We start from the raw sequence: 17,531 nt of genomic DNA, 5'->3' as shown, positions 1-17,531 counted from the left end.
GGCGCTGAGGGCGGCAGGGGAGGGCGGCAGGGCCGGGTAGCTCCGCTTGCTCTGGCGGTGGCAGCGGCGGCCCCGACCCGGCATGTGGCGGCGCCCGGCCGGGCTGTTGCTCGTCTTCGCGGCCTCTACGGCTGCGCTGTGGCTGCTGTCGGTGCGGTTGAGCGCGGGGCAGACGCGCAGGTGGGTGTGCGGGGCCGGGGCTRCGGCTGCCCCTGTGTCCCTCGCTTCTGCCGCGGCTGCCCGTGTGTCTCTCCCCCCGCAGGGCKCTGCGGTTCCCGGCGGACCTGGAGGAGCTGCGGGATCTGGCCGAGGCGTTGCGGGACTACGAGCGGCAGCACCGGGGCGCGGCGCTGGCCCTGTTCTGCGGCGCGTACCTGTACAAGCAGAGCTTCGCCATCCCCGGCTCCAGCCTCCTGGTACGGGCGGGGGTGGCGCGGCTGAGGGCCGGGGAGACACGGCTGGAGCAGGGAGAGGGCCCGCTCCTGGGCAGGAATAACCTCCAGCACCAGCACGGGTCGGCTCTGCTGGGAAGGGTCTGGGAGTGTTGGTGGATAATGTGCCCTGAGGGTCCGGGGGGTAAGTGGGAATCCTGGAGTGCACTGGGAARGTCAGGGAGTGATCCTGCCCCTCTGCTCGGCCCTGGTGAGGCACAGCTGCAGTGCCAGGTCCAGTTCTGGGATCCTCAGGACAAGAGAAACAAAGAGCTACTGGAGAGGGTCCAGAGAGGCCACAAAGATGATGAAGGGACTTGCAGCATCTCTCTGAGGAGACACTGGGAGCTGAGCCTGGTTAGTCTGGAAAGGACTGAAAGGGGATGCCATTAATGCATATAAATATCTAGAGAGTGTGTCAGAGGATGATGCCAGACTCTGTTCAGTAGTGCCCAGTGACAGGATGAGACCATAAACTATGGCCATAAACTAAAACACAAAAAGTTACACCTCAATATGAAGAAGAGCTTCTTTCCATGGCGGGTGGCAGAACCGTGGAGCAGCTGCCCAGGGAGGGCACAGTCTCTTCTCTGGAGACGTCCCAAAACCACCTGTTTCTGTGTCACCTGATCCAGGTRACCCTGCTTTGGCAGAGGGTTGAACTGGATTATCTCCAGCAGTCCTTTCCAACTGTGACAATTCTGTGGTTCTATGGCACACTGTGTCCCCCGGGCCTCACTCCACGTTGTCCCCACAGAATGTCCTGGCTGGAGCGCTCTTYGGGCCGTGGACCGGGCTGGTGCTGTGCTCAGTGCTCACATCTGTGGGAGCCACCTTCTGCTACCTGCTCTCTGCTGYCTTTGGCAAGCAGCTCGTCATCCACTTCTTCCCTGAGAAGGTGGCTCTGCTGCAAGGCAAGGTAAGAATGGGTGGTTCTGCTGACAGCCGGGATGGCCCTGGGCCAGGCTGCTCTTGGGGTGACAGTGAAACTGAGTGTGTGCAGGATATGTATCAGGCCTGCTGAAAGCACAGTCTAACAGCAGGCTGCTGTCTTGGAGCAAGCCTGCTGCCAAAGGGGCTACCAGGAAAATCCCATATCCCAAGGAAAAGCAGACATGAAATAAAGGAGTGTTTGGGAAGGCCCTGTGCTCTAGAACTGCCTCCATCCATCCCATACTATGCTGTACAGCTGGAGGTGGYTCTGCTCTTGACTTCCTGATCTCTCGTGCAGGTGAGATCCCATTTCCACCTCTTCCTTCCACGGAGTGGACTGTCTCACCATTAGGCTCCCAAACATCCATAATACTGTTGCTTTTTATCAGTTCTGAATGATGTTATGCTGTGGTATGCTGGAARAAAACTTATATTCACTGTGGTATAATGGCCATTGTTTCTGCTGTCTGAGGAGTAGGAATAATATGTAACATTTCTCTTGGCAGGTAGAAGAGAACAGGAGCTGCTTATTTTTCTTCTTGTTGTTCCTGAGGCTGTTCCCCATGACACCAAACTGGTTTCTGAACCTCTCGGCTCCCATTTTAAACATCCCCGTGTCCCAGTTCTTCCTCTCCGTCCTTATCGGTAAGGCCTGGGGACACAGCCTGAGGGGACAGTGTGGCACTGCTGCTCTTGGCATCATGGACTCAGGGAGGGCAGAGCTGGGACTCTGACCCTTGATCTGTTTCCTCCGTGCTGCCCTTGAGCATTCCGTAAACAGGTGTCCCCAGTGCTGCAAATTTTGCTTTACACCACTGGGTTCCACCTCAACATGAGGAAGAATTTTCCATGGAAGGTGGCAGAGTCCTGGAAAAGCTGCCCAGGGAGGGCAYAGAGTCTTCCTCTCTGGAGACATTCCACACCTCCCTGGACACGTTCCTGTGTCACCTGCTCTGGGTGACCCTGCCTTGGCAGGAGGTGGGACTGGATGATCTCCAGAGGTCCTTCCAGCCCTAACACTTCTGTGATTCTGTCTGGCCTTGGACATTTGTGAGCTAATTTTCCATAGGGGAGTACTAACAGCTTTTTTTCTGCTCTGATTCCTTCAGGCCTTACACCATATAACTTCATCTGTGTGCAGACTGGGGCCATTCTGTCCCAAATCACCTCTCTGGATGCCATCTTCTCCTGGGACACGCTGCTCAAGCTGCTGGTCATGGCTGTGGCAGCACTGATTCCAGGGACCCTCATCAAGAGATACAGCAAGAACCACCTGAAGCTGGATGGGGACAAGCAAGCTCAGACACTCAATGGCAAAAAGAGCTTGTGATGGCTCAGGTGCCCCAGTTTTGGGGTAAGAAGCTGCAGGACTCTGTTCCCAGGGTTTATATTCTGCATGCTGTGTGCCACCAAGGACAGTGGCAGTTTTTAATCGTCCTTCTCATTTCAGAGGAGGTGTCAGTTCTTATTTTTAATGAATGTTTACCTGTGCATGTACCTGCACGGAGAGATACAGGGGCTTTGTGAGCACTCAGRTAATTTGCCTGTTTCCTTTAAATCAGTCTTCTGTATGCCTGAGGCTGTGGGGAAAAAAAGGAGGAGTATTGGAATCCTGTGAGGAAGGCCAACCAGAACCCAGATGTGGAACACGGGCCAAGCACAGCTCAGGGGGGCAGTAGGCAGGCTCTGCTCCCTCCAGCTCCAGACTGATTTAGCATTTTTGGCCTGAAATGATGAGCCATGTGCTCCTGTGCAGCTGTACATGCACCAAGTTGAGAAAATAATGGTGTTTCAAGGTGCAGCTGTAGAAGATTCTTCTTTGATTCCCATGTTAAACCAGCACACTCTGCAGAAAAATGCTCAGGATTTGAGGTGCCTGAATCAGTCATGTCAAAACACTTGAGACTGCTTCTCTGGTCTGCCAGTGGCTGCCACTCCCCATGAAGACTAAARGGAAAAAGAATGGGAATGGATGTGCCTGACTGGCAGAGATTTGTCCTTGAGAAACACCTTGAAACMCACACATYTGCTCCTGTGTAACTAAGAGGGTTYRAAATAAAAAGAGRTGGGCTCTGTCCCAGTTGCTGGAGAGCATAAAATTATAGAATCCCAGAAAGGTTTGGGTTAAAAGGRATCCTCCAGCCCATCCAGTTCCACCCCTGCCATGGGCAGGGACACCTTCCACTGTCCCAGGCTGCTCCAAGMCCCATCCAGCCTGGCCTTGGACACTTCCARATATCCAGGGGCATCCAGAGCTTCTCTGGGTAACCTGTGCCASGGTCTCTGCACCCTCATCCCCCAGGGATGATACTGTGCTCTTGGGGCTTTGGGATTTGCTCTCCATGAGGAGATCCASTTGGAGGATAAAGTAATCTTCCTGGCATGGGAAGGAAGGGGGGGGGTTGGGGCAGAGGGGACACCCAAGAACAAGGCTTCATGACATCATCCCGAAGTCCATGAGAACCCCTTCCCAGATCACCAGACCAGCCTGCAGCATTGAAGTACACTGGCTTTTTATTCCATGCATTGTTTGCTTTGATAGTCATTCTTGTTTCCATCACTGTACACTGGTCAATACAAAAAAAAAAAAAGTCAAGTTTGTCTCAGGAATCCACAGAGCAGGGAGGAGGGGATGAACACTACTGGACAGGGCCAAGATGAAATGGGTACTTAGCACAACAGTGGGGAGGGSAACATTCAGCTCTGGGAGAAAATCTAGGCTAGTGTTCATGAGCTGTCAGCAGCCACGAGAACTGGATCAGGGTACTYGGGATGCTGGAAAGGGAACCCACAGTTTACTCGGGCCCTGGAATGCTGTTTTACTACAAGGAATAAGCAGGCCCACTTACACCTCTCAGCCCCAGACCTTGCCAGGAGAGGAAGTGTGAGGAACCGCAGTAGAGGTGTCCTACAGCGACGGGGAAGCGTGTCTGTGCAGTCCCAGGGAGGTTTCACTAAGGAAAATCATACCTAACCCCCCCCAAATAGACAGCAACCATCCCGGGAATGGGGGGTGCTGAGCCAGCTCTGCCCACAGAGCAAGGACATGGGCTGTGTGCAGGGGAGCCCGGGGTGACACCTCTGCTGGTGGGACAAGGGGCTGCCCTGGTGGCATTGCCAGCGGGACACTGTGTGGGGCAGCAGGTGGGAGCAGCGATGCTGGACTGTAASAGTGCGATGACCCGGGGCTGGGAGGAGAATACAGCTAGACGTGGTAGCCTGGAGGGGGCAGCTCTGCCTGCCCAGGCTGCAGAACAGGCCAGCATGTCCCTGGGCAAGGATGGGGAGGGTTCAGCACACACCCAGGACAGCDGGCCCAGAAGGGTCCCAAAATCCCACACACCAAGGCTCTGCAAGCCCAGTGGAGCTTCATGCCATGGTGGAGCCTGTGCAGAGAGCACAGGTACCCAAACCCCTCTGGAATCTATTTGTCGGGGCTGGATGGCCACAGGCTGGAGGCCCTGGWGACACTGACAGGCCTGAGCTGGAGGCAGCTCTGTTTTGGGGTTGTTTGTGGGGCTGCYCAAGGATACCAGAGCTGCCCATGGGCCTCCCAGAGCCTGCCACATCTGAGCAGTCTCCCYAGGGRCACCAGGCCTGGCATCCTCTGCTGGGGACACCKGATGGCAGCTCTCCACCTCTCTTTWCACCACCGTGTGTTATGTGCACACAGTTCASTGCTAACTTCCCACACCTCGGCCTCCAGCCTCCTGAGTAACCATCTGCACCACCAAACCCCTCTCACACCACAGCAGCAAAACAGCAAAGCCATCTCTGGCCTCACCAGCTCCTCCTGCCACTGGCCAAGAGACAAAGAACATCAGGGAGGAGAAACGAGGGCTGGGAAGAGAGAGGAAAGGAGCCAGAGAAAAGCTTCACTCCCCATGGGATTCTGCCCCCACCCAGAACGGGGTGAGCGGGTCACTCCCTCTCCAGGAGCCTGTTTGGTCCCGCCCGGGCGATCCAGCACATGGACCCACTGCCCAGGGCAACTGCCCTCCTTCCTRATGTTCTTCTGCATGCTCTGGCCAGGGAATCTTGTAATGGTTACTCAGTTGTGATCAGTTCAAAAGCCACTTGCTCCCTGACCACCATTCCCTCATTCCCACCACTTCAGCCGTTGCCAACCACCAGCAACGTGAGCGAACCGCAGCTCTGCCCACCAGGAATCTGACTGCAGCCATCTATCCCTCTCTTTCTCTGCCCTGGAGTGACAGCATCCCTGGAAAGCACAAGAGGCAGCAACTCCTGACAGCCACGGAGCCCAGCTCTGCTCCTACCCCTCCGGYGAGCAGGGAGAAGGTAACGTCACACACAGAGATTACAATTGTGCTAGCGGTGAAGCCAACCTTCTGATCTACAGAAATGATAATAAATAATAAAATAACATCATAACTTAAGATTTGTCTGTAGTCCAGCTACAAAAATTTAAAAATATGGGATAATTTAACTCATACAATACTGCTCTCTGTATAAGTAAGACATTTTCCTTCAGTTTGCCATGAGGCTATAAATTACCACAGTTAAGTTCAAACCAATATTTTAACATAAAATGTAAACAAACAAAGCAACAGAAGTACCTGTCCATGGTCCATTCCTGCCGTTCACCTCTGGCTGGCTGTGCCAGCCAGCACACTGGGAAGGGCAGAGGGAGAGCTCTTGCAGGGGGACATCAACTAAGGAARGGGGGAGGAACGTGCTTTATCATTTTGTTCTCTTTCAATATTGTTTTAGAAGAGTAGTGTTTAAAGGGAAGGCACTATGAGTTCTATCAGAAAACAAATTTTTCTCATCTGCCAATGCCTCGGCCTGTCATATACCAGTACTATCCTCACTTGCACCTGCAGAGTTTCAGCTTGGAGGAGAAACAGAGGCCTCGGGGCACAGCTGAGACATGGCCATGCCATGGCCACATCAAGATTCCCTGCACAAGGCCTGCCGTGAAGGGCAGGCAGCTGCTAATGCTTCCAAGAATGTACAGCAAATGAGGAGACAGAGCAGGGCTGATGCTCTTAGCCAGGCCAGTGATTCCCAGTCTTCCCCCTCAACACACAGCTCTCTGCTGGTTCTTGGTGCTGCTGTAGGTGAGAGACTGCTTCTCCCAGTCCAGTCCAGGCGTCTCCAGTGTCCTCCCCAGMAATGCTCGGGCTCTGCGGAATGTGCTTTCCACGCTTTGCAAGTCCATGCTTGGCCAACACTGAGTTGATTGATTTGACTGACTGAAACAGACAGGAGGTAAGAGGAGGAAGTAAACTGGGAAATGGCACACTGCATCTGAGAGAGGTTTCCCTGCTCAGCTGGAGGTTGACACTGCCAGAGTGAAGCAAGGACGGTGGTAAGAAGTGCTCTGATACCAATTCTCGAGAGGACGAGGTTAGAATACATTTGCAGGATCTCACAACAAAATGCTGATTAAAAAAAGAAACTAAAAATCCTTAAAATAAAACCCATCATTACATTCCTGGGGATGTATMGACTCAAAGACCCTGGATGTTAGCACCTCGGTACCAGTTTTCTCCAGGAACATGTCCACCTTCTGACTAAAAATGACCCAGCTGGTTATACTGAAAACACTTTGTTCACAGGTGACCCTACAGTCAGGTCTTTTTCTGCTTTTCCTCATTTGATAAGACTGAGTGGTTTAGTTTTCTTGATCTGTTCTCCAATCTTCAGGGCCACGAGGCCTGGTCCCCTGTGCAAGCAGCAAGAGAATCCCCCRTGTCTGTACACAAAGCTGTCCAGGCAGGACTCCCAGGATGTTTCTCCGTAGTGTGCTTGCTTTCTGAACTTTTTTTTTTTTTTTGCAACAAGTCTGTGTGTCTATAAATACAATCCACTCTTTACAGTAAAAAGTGTTAAAATGTCAAAAAAATAAATATCCATGTTACAGTAACTAGATTATTCAATAAAATACATCCCTGCCATTCTTGATTGAAATGCTCAAAGAGAATTAATTTCATTTGGACATTTTCCAGAGATTCGGGTTATTGCAAATCACTCCTGGGATGGGAAGGAGAAGCATCTTCTCTTCCTGTAAAGTGTGATGAAGGGGAATGAAGTGGAATCTCAGGGAAATCAAAATGCCAGTACCAGGAAGCTTTGGGGGAGATCTGTATTACCAAGTAGCAGAGCTGCAGGGCTTATTGGTCCTGACCGTGGCATCAGAACACTCCCCTTCAGAAGAGTCACAGTCTGATTCTCCAAACTGTGGTGGGTTCTGCAAAGCAAAAGGGAAAGGGGAGACTTGAGCACCATTCCTGTACTGCACATCATCCACACATCCCAGTCTGTCAGAGCAGCCAGGCAAAGGTCACCACCCACAGAGGAGAGCGGCACATGCAGGAGAGGGCACAGCATATGACTGCCCCACCAAAGGTCACTTGTCTCCCCTCWGCGAGGGAACAGCAAGAAACTCCTGGTCAGAGCACTCCAAACACAGGTTTTGAGGAGATGGTGCAGGAGGCTCTGCCCTACGCCTCCCAAACACTTGAAAGGCAGTGAAAGGAAGGAAGTCATTTCGGCTTTGTCAGCAAKGCTGCCGATGGATATGGCTGAGGCAGTTTATATCCGCTCCATTTCATTATCTATTTTTATCCCACTTAATGCAACTGCAGATCTGATGGCATCCCAAAATCACACTCATCTTGACCAGCACATTATGTTCAGCTTTGTTTGTGCTACTTTYTCCCACCCACTCTTTGCCAAGCAGGAGGCAGATTGGGTATTGCAGCAGTTGCTTTGCTGTAGTACACCTACACTACCTACCATAGCATCTCCTAGGCAGTGTTCCAACTTTCTGRCCCTTGGATTGCTTTCCATAACGTTTATGTTGGGTTTTTTCCACTGAGTGGAAGGGTGAAGGGATTACAAACTCACCTCACAGCTGTGTTCATCTGCACAAAGTTTGCCCAGGGACATCTGAGTCTTGACCCTCCGCACAGCACACTCCTTGTCCGAAAGCCCGTCTGACTGCGTGGAGATTTCAATGGGGATCTCTGGAGTCTGGGACAACATGTCCTCCAGCTTCTCAGCCAGCTCATCCTCCAGCTTGGTGCCCARCTCATCTGGGCTGTTCGAGTGGTCGCTCGTGTTCCCCTCCTCCCCATCTGACACGGAGAAGTTCTCGGAGCTGAAGGTTGAGTAGGACTGGCAGCTACTGATGCAGCGGTGGGGTCTGCATAGCGGGAGAGAAAGTTCAGTGTTCAGCTGGGATCACACTCACAGTGAGCKTCCTGGGTGCTGTGTTCACTGCTCTGCTACACCAGGCCTTGTGGAGTGCCTTTCACATCCTGGAGCTACAGAATTCTACCCCTTCTGAATGATTTAGCTCGAGACCTGCATCTTTAAATTCATCTGTTCTTATTTGGTCCTGTTTGATATGTCTATATTAGCCACTCTGTCCTGGAGCATATTTTTCTTTGACAGTGCATTTTCTAAAGGAAGGCAAAGCTGTACTGTGGGCTTCAAGCTAACTCACCTGGAAATAGCTGCATTCCCTGGCAGCCATCCCAACAGCCAGGCAGGATTTAGGAATGTCTGTTCAAGAAATAAGCTCACAGTTACCTGCCTGTGGAAATGGCCTTGTGCCAGGATTCAGCAGCGATAGGGCAACACATCAGTTGAGGGGACATGCCAGGAGACCCACACTGGGCATCACATGGAACAGGCAATTTGTGCACCTAATCTTCCAAGTTAGTAAATCACAGAAGAAAACAACATTGCACAGGAACTGTAYGAGTACCATAACTCATCCAGCCCAGAATTCTGCCTCCAACCCCAGGCAGGAAGAAATAATCTGGGAAAAGTGTGAAAACAGGGCATGCAGACAGAGCCTGCTTTCTCCTGGCATCCCCTCCTGGTTTGTACCATTCAGATGTGACTTCTGAACTCAAACCCAGGTGACAATGCTGATAGTCACTGATGGATCCACACTCAGAAATCCAGCACTTATGGCTGTTCAGTTTGATTTCTACAGTGCACCTTGACAATGAGCTCCACATCTGAAAATGTTCCAGGTGGAAAAAGTGCTTCYTTTTGTTCATTTTAAAGCCCTGTTTGCTTCACTGGCTGCCCCTAACATAAATGTGAAGATTCATTCCTTGTCTATTTTCTCCACATAAATTATAATTTCATGCACCTCTGGTGATGCATCTCCTTGTGCTAGAGAAATATTTCACATGGATTTTATCTCTTCTTTTACAGAAACCATCCCTAACCACTCTTGTCACACTTCTCAGTGCCTTCCCAACTTTACTGTGCTTTTTAAGTTGGAACAATGAAGGGAGCATTAGAATTTAAGCTTCAGGTGTGTTGTGCATGGGCACAACAGCAGACAAGCTTTTATTTTCTTCTCTGCTCCTTTGAATCAAACCTTTAACTTACTTGCCTACTGCAAGCACTTCTGCACACCAGGAAGCTGCAGCACCAAATCCAYGGTGTCTTTCCTGAACATAGGACTGTAAATCCTGCTGCTCCACAGGCTTATGTAGGAACGCTCCCCCTAAGACTTATTTTACAGGCAATTTTACACCATCAAAATCGATCTGCTGTTGTCACTTAGCTCTGCAATCTGATCTGAATTCAAGTACAAAGGTGCTGGAGTCTGCCCCACTGCAGCAACAGTTAATAAACAACACTGGGAAGAGTCCACCAAGGGTTCCCACATGCACTGGGTCTGATCCTGGTGAAACAGATGCAGCAGCTGGTTTGTAGAGGCACAGTAATGTTACCAAGTTTGATCAAACAGTGCTGCAAACAGCCTGCAGCAGGAAAGCTGGGYCAGAGAGAACATCTCAGGATGGGCTGGAACAGCAAGTGGACAGGGGGGATCAGCTGAGGGTGGATGGGACACAGTGAACGGGATCCTGTTCTTGTGCCAGCACCTCTCCCAGTTTCAGTGCTGCTATGAGAGCTCTCCTCAGTTTTGTCTCATCAAAGAGAGATTAGAGTGAATTCACCTTTTACCTTTGTCTACGAGGAAATTCCACTTCACTGTCGACTTCGCCCTCCTCCTCTTCTGACGATTCGTCCCCGCTCTGGCAGAAAACAAGGACAAAAGGGTGTCACCTTTGGGGAAGTTCAGACTTGGCTGGCCCTTGGTCCTCCAGGACAAAGTCATTGTGCCAACAGGCTGCAAGAATCTAGAGCAGCAAAAGCCTGTCAGGAGCACTGACTCAGACACTGTCTCACGAGGAGGTTGKTTCAGGCAGCCTGAATGCTGCCATCCCCAAATCTGGAGGGACTGACTGGGAAATACACTGGAGTATTTCAGCAGGCATGGAGAACAGAATGTTCCAGATTCTCACTGAAGCAAATCATTWGTATGACATGGAAACCCATATAAATTATTGAGCTCATTTGGCACTCCTGGCTTTACCTTCTTCTGCAGCAGCCCATCCCAGTGGGATGGGGATGACACAGCCTTTGCCAGTGGGTTTCACCAAGTAGAAGAACTTGAGATTTGTTTCATTCCTCACCTCAGTGAGCACAGAGCCTTTCATTCTCCTTCTCCCATCCAAATCYACACCCACACCCTTGTTTTTCAGAGCCTCCCTCTATCCTATCCAACCTGTCAGCCCCTCATTCCGATTCAGCCTCTATCTCATCCCATCCCCTTGTTTTACAAGGTCCTGCTTCCTTCATGCTGGGCCCAAACTACACTCTTGGTCTGGTAATTATGCTATTTTCCTTGACTTTTCCAACCAGGCCCAGGTTTCCTGCTCTTTGAACTCAGACTGGTTCTTATTTCTCTCACCACCTGGACAGAAGCAGGAGGAACAAAGAGCTCTTTCTGTACAAGTGTGCCATAACCTCTTTTTCACTCTTGCAAAATCTTCACAAAATACAGAACTATGACTTTCAGTGCAGGGGGACAATTTCTGGCAGGTGAAACAAAAGAGATGTCCCCAGGACCATGGAAAATGTTGAATTTTTGCTCTGAAACACAGCAACACCACAGATTCTCARAGAAACTCTTAAGTGGTATCACAGAACAATTTAAAGAATACATTTATCCTTTCCTTTGGAGAAAGGCTCGAAAGCATTTAAGACCGTTTCAACACCAAAAATTCAGCAGAACAAGTTTCAGCTCAAACCAAAATTGGAGAGAAATCACACATAAGTGAGCCAGGCCTCACTAAAGCTATGTCTCCAAACCGCAGTCCTTACCTTTTGGAGGGATCTGGCTTTGCAAGGCAGCCCTGAGGAAGCCAAGTGCTGAGGAGTGCCCAGGGCGGAGGCTGCCGTGCCCTGCTCCTCCAGCTTCTCCATGAACTGCGTGCTCTCGTAGAGCGACGCCGGGGACTGCGGGCGGCTCCCAGCGGGCTCCACGGACGCCACGCGTCCCCGGCCACTGTCCTGGTCCCTGCACTGCAGGCAGGGGTCGTAGGGGTCGGCCTGGCAGCACTGCCAGCGCTCGGCCGCAGCGTCCTCGCCGTCCAGGCCGCGGCGGCTGTCGGCCTCCATGGCGGTGGAGATGAGGTCGGGGCTGGAGCCGGAGACGCGGCGCTGCGCGTGGTTGCTGAGGGGGCTGCGCAGCGCGGCCGCGGGCCCGAAGTAGCGCAGGTTGTTGGCGCAGGTGGCGATGTCCTGCCCGTGGGCGTGCAGCCGCGAGTGCTGCCCGTGGGGACCGTGGCCGGGCTGCGGCGGCGCCGCGGGGCCCTGGGGAGGGTGGGCAGGGGGAGGCGGGGGAGCATCGTCCTGCGCCGGCTGGCTTTTCAAGATCCCTGCAAATTCGTTGTAGCTGCCTTTGCTGTTCCCCCGGCGGTGCCGTGGCTTGCTGCGGTACCGGCTTTTGCCACTCAGGGTTGACATCTTGGGACTTCCTGAGACTGGGGAGCCGTTGGATGCTGCCTCGGTGCTGGGTATGCCCTCTGACTTCAGCAGATCTGGCCTGGGACACAGGGAGCAGCAGTTACACACCAAGTCACAAAGCAGTGACACCGGCCTGCGGTCGGCATGGACAGGCAGCTGGAGCCAAAAGCACACTTTTCTTCCTAAAATCTACAGGCTGCCCTCCCCTCCAGCTGCTCAACTCCTGCATTTTGGTCTCTGTGRTTCTTTCCACTCAATGTCCTTCCCRTTCAGCCCACCCTTCTCTACACTCCCTTCTCACTGTTTTTTTTTCTAAGCTGTCACACGCTCTCCTTTTCCGCTCTTATTTTGATGTTCTTTCCCAAAATAGCATCCTCCCAGGACCTTGGGGTAGAGCGTGGCTCTCCCTGTGTGCAAGTACAATGGTGCTGATCAGGCTGCTCATCTCAGAGCCATGTGGGGATATTAATTCAGAAGTGATTATTCACTGGTAATCAGGACTAACTCCTGCAAATCCCCAAAAAAGTAAAGACTAAAAAAACAGACAACTCCTCTGAAAAAAAATAATCTCCCTATCTAAAAGTCATGCAGAAGACAAATAACTGAAAGGACAGCATGAATTCCCAAATCTCAAATTCCAAATTAATTCCTCAACAATGAATCCATCCTCCCTGAGGCCTGGCCGATTCCCACAGTCCCTTGCCCTGCTTATTCCCATCCAAGTTAAGGATGATCTAACTGCTCAGACAGTCAGGAATTGAAGGAAATGCATGAGATACCTCCTGTCCAGGCATCATCATCTGCTCAAMAATCACAAGGATCAACAATCCATCCACTCAACCAACCCATCCTGTGATATTCTGTGGTTCCAGAGAGCTGCCCAGGTGAAAGGGATGGCAGAATTCACCCCTTTTACTTTAAGATAATTGAACAATTATGATTCTGAGGMTCAGACCAGGCCCAAGAGTGAACACCCCTTTGTCCTACCCTGCATTTCACCGAGCTCAAAGGGAAGGAACTGCCTGCTTATCCCAGTGGGGATCTACCACTGCCTCTGGCAGAGGGCAGTRTTGTTACTTCTCACCGTTTGGTCTGGCTGCCTGGTTTATGGGAGACCCCTTTCCTCTTCATCAACTTCTCCACTGTATTGGGGTGGATTATTGGTCTGACTGGGTGGCGTTTGTAGGTCCCAGGGTATTTCTTTTCCACCGCTTGTTCCCTCCTGAAATAACAGGGAATGCAAAAAAAAAAAAAAAAAAAAAAAAAAAAAAAAAAAAAAAAAAAAAAAAAAAAAAAAAAAAAAAAAAAAAAACCCAAAAACTGAAACCAGACTGTAACCCCACTTACTTATTTAATTACTCCTAAAAAGGTAAGATAAGCTTTGTATGANGGTCCCAGGGTATTTCTTTTCCACCGCTTGTTCCCTCCTGAAATAACAGGGAATGCAAAAAAAAAAAAAAAACCCCACATCAATTGTCTCTGTTTCCACCTGCAGCTCCTTCTGCACAGGAACTGGCTCTGCAGGGAACATGCATACCCAATTCCCAGCCATGGCTAGGTGCAACACAATCTGCTCTGCTGGAAAGGACACAGACACCTCCAAATTCCTGCTGCAGGGGTCAGAGGGCTGGGGCAGGGCCCTGGCATGCAGACCAGGAGCAGCACTGCTGTTCTCTTCACACATGGGCCAAAGGATGCCAGTGCCAAGGGGGAAGGTGCCTTTCTCCCAGCCACTAACCACTGCCACTGGTCTGCAGGAATTCACCCCAAAGGGGTCTCTCCCTGCTCMCCAGCAAAACCTCTGTCAGGGGACACTACATCTACAAGTGCCACTATCCAGTTGAGGAATGAAGCACTGTTTCTGCCCTCCTGTGCCCACMCTGCCACGTGCATGTCACCACTCTCAGTCACGTACTTGATAAGCTCCTTCTCCCGCACCTCCAGCTGCAGCATGATAGCACTCAGCTCCATGTACAGGTTGTTGGCTCGCTCCAGCTTCCTCTCGTAGTGCTCACGGATATCCAATGCATGTCTGAAAGGCAGAAAAGGCCTTATTCCAGTCTGACTTCCACAGACCAAGAGAAGAGAATGAGAAGAAGTGCAGGTGTTTTAGGAAAAGATCTTTTAAAAGTCAAATTTGCCAGCTGTACTTCACTGAACCCCAGATACAGCTACCAGTGAATGATGATTGATTAAGGGCCTGATACAGCAATAAATCATGGTATGATTTAGAAAGTGTTGAACAGCCTTGAGAGAGTGGCAACACTTCTCCCCAGAGAGGCTGCAAATGCCTCAGACACAGAAGCCCTGTGGCCAAGCCCTGATAACACTGTTTGCACAGAGAAGGGGCTAAACCAGCCTCTACAGGAACAGGAGAGAAGACACCTGGCTCTATTTCTTGAACAGCAGTGTGTCCCCACAGCTCCAGAAGATAAATGGAACCACAGCTGAAAGATGTGACCACCCATAGCTTTCTGGGGGTCAGGGAACACTGACCAACCACTGCATCAAACTGCCTGGCCAAGGGCCCCTTTAGCTCCTCAGGTTTGACACAGAATGGCTTTTTAGAGTTTTATGTTTCTCTGTCAACTGCATTTGCAAAAGTTGCAAATTACAACTGTATTTTGTATCTCAAGATGAAATACTTTCCCTTCTTTAAATAAACCTTCTGCTTCCATTTTGAAGTTGGTCTAATGTTCAAAATGCATTTCAGTGGGCTGTTCAAATGAAKTGTGTTCACTTCTCTGGAATAACTAATCCAAAGAAAGTGTCAGGGCAGAGGAAGCTCACAGCCAAGCTCAGGATGGATTTCCCACTGAGGTGGATGTCCCGTGCTTCAGTGCTGTTATCACAAACACCAACTCTCAGGCAGAAATATTCCCTGGGACACTTTGCAACCTTGTCTGGAGCAAATTGCTGACACTGCCCAGAGCAGGGGCAGGTCCCACTGCTTCTCTCCAGCTTCCCAGCAGCCAAGCAGTGCTCATGGCCTAGGCCATGCCCATGGGAAYTTCAATTTCTGGATCACAAGGAGTTAAGGCTGCTCAAATTTACATCACCCGGAATACTGGGTCCTGTCTTGGGAACYTCAATACAGAAGGAGAATAAAATGAGTCAGGGGCTGAAGCAGGACAAGGGGCTGTGAGGACAAGCTGAGGGCTCATTTAGCTGGGGAAGGGAAGGCTGGATGGAAAAGCAAATACTAAGCACAAAAGACTGTGAACAAACCTCAGCTCTTCTCTTCGACGCCGAATCAATTCTTCATCCAGCCGGTGGATACAAGTTCCTTCACTTTTAATTTTCTCAAAATGTTTCTTCACTTCTTCTCTCCATTCAGCCTAGGAAAGCAATTTACTTTTAGCTATTTACAAAGAACTGGGATCTGTAGGTGCACCAGAAAAACTCTTGGGCAATGTTCCTTGTGTCCACAGAAAATTACAGCTTTGGGTTGGGAGTKTATTTCTGTTAGCTGAATTATTTTGGGTAACAACACTGCCGCACATTTAGTGCCAGCATTTTMAAATGGTATTTACCATTTTGTGCACCAATTAGAGAATTTAAAACATACCTGCATTTTCTAAGATTTTTTTTTAATTCCTAGAGCTCTTTTTGTCCTAAGAGAGCATTTTTCTTCCCTTTTGGCACTGAAAATAAGTAGAAAGGCCCATGATTTAGAAAGCTACATCCATGGTTGTACTGTCTAGGGTGGTACTCTATTTTTGCCCCTTGAAGCCCTGGTTCCTGCAGCAGAAAGTCTCAGCTTGGAAAAGTTTGGGTAAAAGATTTTCAAACACCCATCAGGATGCTTCTCCCCAAGAATCAAACTGAAATTATGGATCCAGACTCTTGCTGTACACGATGCAGCCTCCAAAATCAGGTCCTTGGAGCTAATTCCAGCACTCACAGGCTACAGCCTTTCCCAGTTACCTGGGATTTGAAGTAGGTTTCCTGAGGAGTAGCCAGCACATCAGCAGAGGCGATGTCCAGGTGCATCAGAGTCTGCCGGAAGGACGGACGGTTCCGAGGCTTGCTCTGCCTGCAACCAAACAGAAACAGCCAGGGGTGAGGTGTGTGATGGCACTGCCAGCCTCTCCCACCCTTCTGGGGTCAGGAATGGGCATTGCCAGCCTCTCCCACCCTTCTGGGGTCAGGGATGGCACTGCCAGCCTCTTCTAGTGCTCTGGGGTCAGGGATGGGCACTGCCAGCCCCTTCTAGTGCTCTGGGGTCAGGGATGGCACTGCCAGCCTCTCCTGTCCCTCTGGGGTCAGGGATGGGCACTGCCAGCCTCTCCTGTCCCTCTGGACTCAGGGATGGCACTGCCAGCCTCTCCCACCCTTCTGGGGTCAGGGATGGCACTGCCAGCCTCTTCTGTCCCTCTGGGGTCAGGGATGGGCACTGCCAGCCTCTCCCACCCTTCTGGGGTCAGGGATGGGCACTGCCAGCCTCTCCCACCCTTCTGGGGTCAGGGATGGGCACTGCCAGCCTCTCCTGCCCTTCTGGGGTCAGGGATGGGCACTGCCAGCCTCTCCTGTCCCTCTGGGGTCAGGGATGGGCACTGCCAGCCTCTCCCACCCTTCTGGGGTCAGGGATNTGGGGTCAGGGATGGGCACTGCCAGCCTCTCCTGTCCCTCTGGGGTCAGGGATGGGCACTGCCAGCCTCTCCCACCCTTCTGGGGTCAGGGATGGGCACTGCCAGCCTCTTCTGCCCCTCTGGGCCAGCCTTTCCTGCCCTTCTGAAAGGATTTCACTAGATCCTGCTCTCTGAACCAGGCAGCTGACAGGTTAGAGCAAAGGAGCTTCTCTGGTTTTCTCTTTTGCTGAAAATAATTTAATTGTGCTAGAGGTGGCTTGCGATGAGCCATTCTGAAGAAATAAAAGAGGTGCAAAACATTTAAGACTGGAAATTGTGACTACAGAGTGAAAGATAGGAACAGTTTCAGACTGTATCCTGGCTTGCTTGTCTGCAAGAGACACACTTTGGTTCGTTGTCCCATCAGTTTCCAAATTTTGTAATGGAAAGACTCAGTCCAGTAGAATGAAAACTTAYATTCAGGGCATTTCTAAGCACTAAAGGTCTGCAGGATGTCACACAGCACATGCCTGAGYTCTGCAATGCACTGAACATCCCTTAAGACTACAGACAAGTACAAGAACATTTGAATTTTTGAGAAAAAAGACCAACACTTAAATTTCAAGACTGAATCAACCTTGAGAGGGCAAGCGCAGCTCGTGGAGCCTCCTGTCCCCTCCCACCAACCTCCTTCCGCTAGGTGGGGATGTGTTTGTCCATGCTCGCTGTTGTAGCGAGCTGCTGCTGCTGCCCCAGGGAGCGGGGAGCACGGAGCTGCCACAGC

General features: G+C 50.9%; 2 protein-coding genes across 2 annotated transcripts in view; one reads left to right on the top strand and one right to left on the bottom strand.

The window, feature by feature from the left end:
* The first annotated feature begins 6 nt into the window (after positions 1–6).
* Positions 7–6,744, top strand: TMEM41A (transmembrane protein 41A). The gene is made up of 5 exons (XM_057379599.1): positions 7–180; positions 263–416; positions 1,189–1,350; positions 1,871–2,009; positions 2,474–6,744. The coding sequence occupies exons 1-5, from the start codon at positions 83–85 to the stop codon at positions 2,692–2,694; spliced, it is 774 nt and encodes a 257-aa protein (XP_057235582.1). The 5' UTR covers positions 7–82; the 3' UTR covers positions 2,695–6,744.
* MAP3K13 (mitogen-activated protein kinase kinase kinase 13) overlaps positions 6,729–17,531 on the bottom strand; it is a 62,763-nt gene continuing 51,960 nt past the window's right edge. Inside the window, exons 8-15 of the mRNA XM_057379600.1 lie at positions 16,104–16,212; positions 15,405–15,514; positions 14,092–14,208; positions 13,261–13,398; positions 11,532–12,255; positions 10,329–10,399; positions 8,241–8,538; positions 6,729–7,581 (exon numbers count right to left, since the gene is read on the bottom strand). Coding sequence (XP_057235583.1) covers positions 7,480–7,581; positions 8,241–8,538; positions 10,329–10,399; positions 11,532–12,255; positions 13,261–13,398; positions 14,092–14,208; positions 15,405–15,514; positions 16,104–16,212 — 1,669 coding nt within the window. The 3' untranslated portion in view covers positions 6,729–7,479. The remainder of the gene's footprint in view (positions 7,582–8,240; positions 8,539–10,328; positions 10,400–11,531; positions 12,256–13,260; positions 13,399–14,091; positions 14,209–15,404; positions 15,515–16,103; positions 16,213–17,531) is intronic.

Source organism: Malurus melanocephalus, unplaced genomic scaffold (assembly GCF_030028575.1).
Source record: "Malurus melanocephalus ecotype Western Australia unplaced genomic scaffold, MMel_1.1 scaffold_412, whole genome shotgun sequence".
Lineage (NCBI taxonomy): Eukaryota > Metazoa > Chordata > Aves > Passeriformes > Maluridae > Malurus > Malurus melanocephalus.
This window is presented reverse-complemented; position numbering and strand designations above follow the sequence as displayed.